This window comes from Eutrigla gurnardus, assembly GCF_963514095.1.
Source record: "Eutrigla gurnardus genome assembly, chromosome: 9".
Lineage (NCBI taxonomy): Eukaryota > Metazoa > Chordata > Actinopteri > Perciformes > Triglidae > Eutrigla > Eutrigla gurnardus.
The window spans coordinates 7,450,756-7,459,821 of NC_139923.1; the positions used below are offsets into that span (position 1 = coordinate 7,450,756).

The 9,066-nt window shown below is 40.4% G+C and overlaps 1 protein-coding gene and 1 long non-coding RNA gene across 3 annotated transcripts; one reads left to right on the top strand and one right to left on the bottom strand.

Annotated features, from left to right (window-relative positions):
- Positions 1-1,216: 1,216 nt before the first annotated feature.
- admb (adrenomedullin b) lies at positions 1,217-4,395 on the top strand. 2 transcript variants are annotated; one of them, XM_084017025.1, is made up of 5 exons: positions 1,217-1,336; positions 1,684-1,799; positions 2,536-2,664; positions 2,961-3,184; positions 3,495-4,395. In XM_084017025.1, the coding sequence occupies exons 2-5, from the start codon at positions 1,696-1,698 to the stop codon at positions 3,524-3,526; spliced, it is 489 nt and encodes a 162-aa protein (XP_083873151.1). In that variant the 5' UTR covers positions 1,217-1,336; positions 1,684-1,695; the 3' UTR covers positions 3,527-4,395. The 2 variants fall into 2 exon arrangements, with proteins under 2 accessions (XP_083873151.1, XP_083873150.1); XM_084017024.1 differs by having other exon boundaries at positions 2,961-4,395.
- Positions 4,396-6,796: 2,401 nt separating this feature from the next.
- LOC311018344 lies at positions 6,797-8,614 on the bottom strand. Its single transcript, XR_014597712.1, has 3 exons — positions 8,376-8,614; positions 8,263-8,321; positions 6,797-7,607 (listed from the first exon to the last, which is right to left on the bottom strand). It is a non-coding gene; the product is annotated as an uncharacterized lncRNA (long non-coding RNA).
- Positions 8,615-9,066: the final 452 nt, after the last annotated feature.

Here is a 9,066-nt window from a genome sequence, read left to right on the forward strand (position 1 = left end):
AAGTTTCTTTGAATATTTATCAATTACTTTTCCAAGTATTTATCACTTACTTAAAAAGAAAATACAACACATTTCAAGCTGGTTGCTGATGGCAATGTAGCATTTAAAAGGCTATTCGTTAAACAGAGTCCGGCTCAGTGCTCACACCGCAAAAATGCACCGTTACATCACTTCCAGAGAACAATGAGGACATAACAGCATCTCAGATCTATTTTAAAGGAGTATTCTCCAGTCAAGCAGCAACAAACACAAAAACACAGGGTCCAAGGTCAATTTTTGACTCTTCAGATTAATTAAAGGTAAGCCATTGATACAATTTATCAATTTTATCAAAGGCTTATTATTTGATAAAATAAATAAATAAAACATTTTAAAATCTTTAAGAGTTTGGGGTTACGTTGGATACAATGTTCAGTCAGCAGAAGCCAACAAGGCAGCCCTTAATGAATTCGTGTTAATCTTTACACAGAAAACTGCCCTTGTTTCAAATGCTTGGTGGTAACTACAGGTGACTTAGTAGCCCTCACAATGATTAGACCGGTCAACTGGAGGGGAAAAAGTTCAGTTGTCCTCTCTTAAATTGTCACAGTGCATGCAGTTGCCACAACAACAGAGTGCTAATCTGAAGATACTTAACCTTTAGTAGCCATTTAAAATCACAGATGGCTGACTCGGACCGAACAAGAGCCATCCAAACACACAATCAATTCGGTGATTAACAACGATTTCATCCAACTTAACTGCCTTAGAACACGCATGGCTAAAGTTTGGCTCTTATGACTGCCTAAAGAGTTCAGACACAAGTATCAAAAGAAAAAGAAAAAAAAATATATGTGTAAATATATATCAATAAGTCTCACATTTGTGTTGCCAAAAGTAAACATTTGGGGGAGGGGGAGGGGGAGGGGGGGAGGGATATTTTTGGTCAATTTACACAAAATTAATTCTTTCAGCACATTCCCAAAGAGAAGTGGTGTATTAAATCAGAATTTTCACACAATCTCGAGCATTAGTCACGTTGTTTCAGGGATTTGCTGACTCATCATAATCTCTGTATGTTTTTGGTTTGACTTTCTACATGTGGGGTGGATGGGGTTGACATGAACTGTCCCACAGTCCCTCCCACTGGCTCTGGCATTCAGGTACAGCTCCCTCCCTCCTTCTATAAAGCCTCTCATGTTAGCAGTGTAAACGTCAGACTACAACTCATGGTAAACTCTTTACAACCTCAGAAATAAAAAAAAATAAATAAAAAACTTAGTCTGCTAAACAGTACACAACACACTTGGATGTGCATCATCAATTCTCTGCATTGAGTTACAAGCTGAAGTCTGAGGTAAGTGACTTTTTCCACTATTTTAATTGAAGACTATTTTTAAAAGATTGCTCAAGAATTCTTCAGGTATTCGAAAACATAAATCTATTTAATTTGGGATATCAGTTTGATGGACTAGGAGTTGATGAAAGATTTTATTTGTATTCAGTTGTTTGGGTGTACTGATAAACATGTTTCTTCAACAACCTACCATGCAAAGCCATTAACGCTGAGTTGTAATTGACCAACCAACAGACTGAGTTGCACCCTGTTGTGCAGCTACAAAGCCTATTCGATGCTGCCTTAAATGGATCAATCACCAGTTGTGGCAGCAGTTCAGAGGTATTTTTTTTCTCTACCACTGACAGCTCCCAGCCAAAATGAGATTAGCTCTGCACACTGTCATCTGCTGCTGTGTTTTCACCACCGTCCTGCCACTGGTGAAAGGTGCCACAGGAGAGCTCAACACCGGCCTGAAAAAGAGGTGAGCTGAGAGAACATTGTGTTCATTTAAAAAGAAGCCTCATCATTTCCTCCTTCAGCATTCAGATCCGGTGCTCGCCTTGATTAACACAAGACATTCATATCAACGTGTGTTTGTTAGAAAAACGAGAACAAGTGAAGAAAATATCCCAGTAAAAGTCAGAGGATTTCAGTTATGCTCAAGCTCGACAGATACTGGAGTTTTCACGGCAACACTGATATTATATATATATATATATATATATATATATATATAAATCGGTCAGATTAAGAATCCCTAAATTGATTACTACAGAATAGTGACCAACATGTTGTGAAAGTCATTTTGCAATTGAAAAAGAAATTGTTCCCCAGTGGAAGTGTAACAAATCAAAGTGGCCTTTCCATACTTCTTCTCTCAGACTCTGAAATATACGCCCATACCTATTTATCAGTGATAAGCCAACATTGGCCGAAACGTCACCCTGGCACATTTATCGCTCAGGCAATTTTGGGAAAAAACAAGATGATAATGCTTAATGATCGGAGAAAATTCTTGTACATAGCAAATTAAATCATCTCCCATTTTGTGTCTGTGCCTTACAGTAAGGATATATAAAGCTACCTTATATTTAAAGCATACAACTATATTTTTTATACAGCCAAAACACATTAAACACACCTCTTTTGGTATTTTTAAGTCTGTGCCTTACAGTAATTCTGCCGCCACAACCTCTCACGTTGTGTCTTTGTTGCAGGTTTAAAGTATGGCTGCAGAGCCGTATGAAGAGAGACCTGTGTGACAGCGTAGTCACAGCCAATCAGCAGCACTCTGACGTCAACGTTGGACAGCAGGACAAGAATGCAATCGTCTCATCTCCATCAAGGTAACGAGAAACGCAGCATTTTGAGAGTAATTTAGTCTCAATGGATGTCTGAGGCTCTGAATGCAGTCTGATATTATAAGATATATCAGATATATTTTTAATTTAACTGAAGAATATAGATGATTTATAATCTATTGCAGCGATAAATTTACATACATTTAGATTAAACCCGATGACTTGGGTTTAAAACCCTGTCAATATGGTATGTGTTGCCAGTTGAGAATTTAACATTTAACTGGATAGCCATCTGAAAATAGGCCATTAATGTTTGTTTTCTTTTTTCCGCTTCATGTCAGACCTAGGAGGTCAATGTCAACCAGATCATCCGGCTGCCTTCTTGTCACATGTCTGTACCAGGACCTGATCCACCAACTGCACCAGATCAACAACAAGCAAAGAGAGGCCAAAGCCCCTAGGATCAAGATCGGCTCAACAGGCTACGGACGCCGTCGCCGCTCCCTCCCGGACGTCACTCGGCCCGCCCTCAAGAAGGGAAGACAAAGATGCAGCACTGAAGCCGGTCAGCGAGTCCGCCGACACAAAAGCACTAAAGCCTAAAGACATGCATGGAAAGGGATAGGAGAATCCTTTTTGGGCTTATTTGCACACAGCAGATCAAGATATGTCCCCTCAGAGGTTTTGTCTACAGATTTACAACAAGATATGTAGAACAGCTGCAACACCAGAGGAAGATTTGCTGAGGCCACTCTCGATGAAAGAGAGATTCCAATAATATATTTGTGCATGCTTAGGTGTGACAAGTGTGTGATTTATGGATGAATTCACGTCAGACTTGCGTGATTTGACAAGAATGTCCGTCTCTTCTTCAGCTTCCAAAGTGAGCTTAGCAGCTGAGATATAAGACGATTCCTGAAGATCTTCTCTGAAATACTGGTGAACTGAAGAGGAACCGAGGCCGCGATGGGGGAGGATTTGTTTCCTCAAGAAACTGACATTACTGGACCCCAAACTGCCACATGCAGGGTCTGTTCACATGTGAGCTGGTGGTGGTGACCTGCTTGTGAAGTGCAATTAATACAATATGTACTGCTATATTCAAAATATATAATTATCAGCTTGTATATAATAAGGATATATAAAGCTACCTTATATTTAAAGCATACAACTATATTTTTTATACAGCCAAAACACATTAAACACACCTCTTTTGGTATTTTTAACTTCAATGAAGTATGTATGTAAACGGTGCAAATTATTATCCTGAATTAAGCATCTTTTCATTGAGTTATGTTATATTTTTGTTATTGTGATGATTATACATTACTGGAATTTAATAGCATTAGAGATGTTTTAGTGACGTTTGTTTGGATGGTCTGACACAGCAGCTCAAGTGCAAAACAGTCATGCAGTTTTTGGCTGGACTCTGGATGCCATGGTGGGTGACGGCGAGCCTGAAGCAGAAGGACTGATGAGCTAATACAAGTGTTGTGCTGCCATCTAGCTTTACAGTAGAACACATGTAACAAATGCAGGCCACTGCAGCTTCAACAAAGCACTTACTGTGGTTACTCTAAACTTTTCGCCCTTAAAGCCTTTGAAATGTATCTGCTTCTTTATTTGAATGTAATAAATCCTAATTTACTTGTGATTCAGCTGAAATTACTCGACATGGTATTAGGTAACATGATTTATGGTCTTGTTGTGGTGAACGTGGCAGGAACTGTAATCATTCTCAGCTGGCTGCAACGTCCTTGTTTATGAAATAAATGAATGAATGCAACAATGAAAATAACTTGAGGCAACTTTGATGTCATTCAGTGACCCAAACTTCAAATATTCTGCATAAGTGCATCCGTGTGATCGTGTTAGGCCCCAACACGGTTTATGTGCCTTGTCATTTTATGATGGCATGCGTAGTAAAATGTGATTAAATCCAGAGTCCACAATAGCTTACATTCCTTTCTAAAAATAACACCTGGTTTATCAGCTGCACGGGCCCAAGGAAACACATGTACTGAAACTAAGTTTGTCTTGGGTCAACATGTTCCTGAAATTGTGTAATCACGGCATTTCAGTTTAATTAATTATCTTTCGCTAAAAAACGGCATTTTGATGAATGGAGAGAAAGGAACAGTGTGCTCCTCTTCAAATCAGGAACACTCAAATGAGGACTAAATAATAAAGACATGAATAACTATGAAATTTGTCCACCTAAGTGTGCAGTGGTCACAATTTCACCATAAATCTGGCTAATTTCATTTAAATCTCCCTTTTGGAATAACTAGATTAACTATTAATTCATGGTTTACATCAATGACCTAATTTCTTCAAATGAGAATAAATATTTTCGTTGTATTTGTTTGTAGATATATTTTCTTCTTCAAAGTCCATCCATAAAATACAACCTTTAAGTAACTTTTTTACAGTTTTTTTTCCAATCGCTAACAAGCACTTACCCATACATCAGATACTTTTTCTAAACTCTTAACACAGACTCACACCTACAAAACAGAATTGGCCAAATGGATAATTTTCTACTCAAAAACACATTTTGTTAAATATATACTAACTCTTGATTTCAAAATAGAACACATCTTTCTCTGCACACACTTACTTAAACCAAAACACTGGAAATCTGACTCAAAATGAAATTATTCTGTCAAAGAATAACACTTGTTTTTACTTCACAAGGTACATGCAGTCAATCAAAGTACACCAGGTTTCAAAATACTGGCTATTGTTGACATTACAAAAACTGCATAGACTTTTATGTTTCGGTTTTACAGGTATTTGCATGCAAAACATGCAATCCACCGTTTTTACACTACATTTCTTGGTTGGGAACTGTATGTCTACATGTAATGTTCACTTCAAAAGTTTTACAGTATTGCTTACATTGAACAAAATATCCATGAAACACACAAGAGCATTCTGAACAAAAAAACAACAGCAAAAAGCCCAGATAAAAAGTTTGTCTTTTTCTGTTTCCGAAGACATCACTCCTCAAAGTCCTCCTTTCACTGTATAAGTGTCAGTGTAATAGAAAAAATAGCCCCTGCCACTGAGTCTAAACCAGCCCAATTTAGCCAACATAAATCAGCTGTGTGTCAATTATTCAATTGTTTGTTTATTATCAGCTGAGATATATTGTTTTTGAACTGATATCATTGCAGAATCAGAGGTTTTATACTGTATCTAAGGTTTGGAATATTGTTTTTGCTATTGTGGGATGTTGTGTGTTAACATTCGTAAATAATACAAAAACAATGCATAATTTTGTTGGGAGGTATAGCTTGTCTGTTAAGAAAATGTAAGCATTGTGGACGTGTGTTCACTGACTGCATATTGTGTGAAAACGACATGAAATGTGTGAATGGTATGGCCACAGAAGACCGATGCTGTACTTATTGTGTTTAGAGTTTTGAAAATGTGACAACTGGTTGGACAAACGCTTGTTAGCAACTGAAAAAAACTGTAATACATACACATAAATACTAAGACATAAAAACAATTTAATGTCAAGCTGCCTTTGCTTTGTTTTATTCGTTTTCTTTGAAGTTACAAGTCTTACGGGCTTGAAGTGAGTCATAACTCACGTAGGAACCGTCTGTCTGAATCGACAGACGGGGGCGGGTTTACTGAAGGGACTGTTGTTCTTTTGGACCACGCTCGCGGTACGGAGATACCTCAGTGCGCAGAGAGCGCTATTGCAAGACAGTTGTATTCTGCAAGTGTATTTTGTGCAGTACACTGAAGCGAGAATTTACGTTTAAGGAAGAACTGAAGACCTGTTTTTATTTCTGTAGCGGCTATTGTCCAAACAAAGCAGTCGCTGAGAGGCTGAGGACAGGGTGTAAGCTGATTGTCTGACCCGCTGTACTAAACAAAGTATTCGCTGAGATCAAAAGTCCGTTTATCGTTTATTATTAAAGAATATGACAACCTATTGTAACCCTAGGTTACATTAAGGAATGGTCAAATACCAGACAACGCCACCTAAGGCCTTACACCTTAAGACTTAACAATTCACACCGTATTGAAGTTTCCCCCACACTTGGTTCAATTGTATAGACAAGACAGAGACGGGTGTTCCAGTTGACTGGGCAATATTTATTGATATTAAGCAATGGCTATAAAAATCGGAAGCAACAATCCCTTGGATATAAAAAAATGTAAATGTATTTTATTACAACAAGCAGAGAATGATAAAAACACGCACAAGCCACGAATAGGGATAAAGGCCGTAAAATAGCAAGCCGAGGGTACTGGCGGCACTAAAACAGCAGCAATAGGCAGGTTAATATTGGGATCAATGAGCGTAGTTACCTGGCATACTGGGGGAGAAAGAGAGAGAGAGAGAGAGTTCCACACGGCAACCACTCCGAGTGCTCCTACATCTACGAGAATCAAAAACACACACACACACCACAAGGCGTAGGCTGCACAGCAAACCGCAATAAAAATAAGGTGAAGGTGCTCATTAGCCTTACACTTAGTCCACCGCAAATATTGTGAAGGGAAAAAGGAAGCACCCAACACCCCCAATACGCTGGAACCACGTTCACTGGCTTCTGTTAATAGAAAGAAGAACAAGGTCAATAAGCTACTTTAAGTTTAAGCTAGCATACCGGCCAGTACCCCAAAGCAGAGCTTAGTAGGAAAAGCAGCTAGGATAAGATGAGCGACAAGCCATCAAACATTGCCCAATCCAGCATCTCAATGTCACAGAAAAACAACAAAGAAAGCAAAGTACCTACAACAGCTATAACCTGCGTACAGAGGCAAGAAAAACAAATACATAAAATTAACCCTAGGCAAAACAGCAATGGCAGACTCCTGCAAATACATACCTGAAATTAGTAATGGTATTAAACCATATAAAATCCCAGCGATAAACTGTACCAGCAGTAAATTCAGCATACCTGCAGCATAGCACACACACACACGTAGACACATACCCGTTGCCCTCAGACAGCGTGAATCTAAAAAGGGAGCACATTATCGTTACGCTAAAAGTATCTGGATACATAAAGCGAGGAGATCGTAAAATATGTTTAAAGGAGTCATCACCTGGAAATCGCAATTTCTCTTGTTAAAACATGCATATCTGTGTTTGACCTCAGTTGAAACTTGCCTGAAAGGCTGGAGTTTGAAAGTGGCGCCGTTTTTTCGCTTCTGCTCTTTTTCCGAACAGGAATAGCACACAAGGGTGTGCATTCCTAAAGCACGAGATTTTGATTCTGCGCCTTCGGTGACGTCACCGTGGCGGCTACTTGCATAAGCCCACCCCTCTTTCACCACCCAACCCCGCCCCGTCCGCTACCTGAAATCGCCGAAGCGCCGCCATTATGTTTTGGAGTCTGCATGCAGGCAAGCCCCCCCGGCTCTGTCCTTCCTGCGGCGAATCAACGCGCGCCTCATTACATATTATACAATGCACATCCGGACCAGTCAAAACCTCGCGCGTAATCTCGCGTGATAAAATCGCGGTACGAAAAAGGGTCAGAACAAGCTCAATGTTTGATTAAATTTTTTTTTTCTTTTTTCTAATAAGTTTTACGAATTGATCCAAAGCGATCCAAGGGGGGCTGGATACGTATAAAACCAGGTGATGACTCCTTTAAGAAAAGAAAATACCGTAATCACTGTTCATCACACGTACCCGCACCGTAGCCCAAACACAGGAGAAAGGATACCTGGCGACTGTAGCAGACACAAGGTTTAATTTAGAACAGTTTAACGTACAACACACAACAACCATCAACTCACCCACCTCACCAGGATCCCCACACACTCTCCACAACTGGATGTCAGAGCGAACGGAGAGCAAACGTCCCACAAGCTTCCTTCCTGGTCTTATACTCATTAGCGTGATTGCGAACTCAAAACAGCTGTGTAATGCATGGGCTCGCGTTCCCGCTAGCAGCCGTTGCTAACGTAAACAGTTACCCAGGAAGTAACCCGGAAGTACTGTTGTCCGTGACCCACTGGTTACATTCCACCCCCCCCCCCCCCCCCATATAAATCGACGTCCCGTCGATCATCTCATGACAAAAGGGTGAACACAGTGTGCCAGACTAATACTCGGGTCTAATGTAGGGATTTGTACTGCCAGGTACCGGAAGAGCTGCAGCCCCAATGCCAGAACTCACCACTGAGACCGGAAGACGGTGGGGGTTGCCATGCTGTCCTGCTGTTGGTCTGGTAGTCCGGCGGGCAACCCCAGTACTGGTGGAAGGTATAGGTTGACCTACATCGGGTAGGCTGTTCGTTCCCACATCTAATGTCGGGTTATTGGTCCCGACCTCAATCTCCTGTGCAGAGGGCGCCTGCAGACTGGATGGCAAGGGGAGCACTTGTGAATCCCGGTCCGGTGCAGGTTGTACTAGCGCCACTACACCTGAAATAGGATAATCTTGGTGTAGCAAGTCAACCTGGGGA

Coding starts and splice junctions, on each gene's coding strand:
- admb (XM_084017024.1), top strand. CDS start 1,696: ATGAGATTAGCTCTGCACACTGTCATCTGCTGCTGTGTTTTCACCACC. Junction 1,800..2,535: donor AACACCGGCCTGAAAAAGAG/GTGAGCTGAGAG, acceptor TCTTTGTTGCAG/GTTTAAAGTATGGCTGCAGA. Junction 2,665..2,960: donor ATCGTCTCATCTCCATCAAG/GTAACGAGAAAC, acceptor GCTTCATGTCAG/ACCTAGGAGGTCAATGTCAA.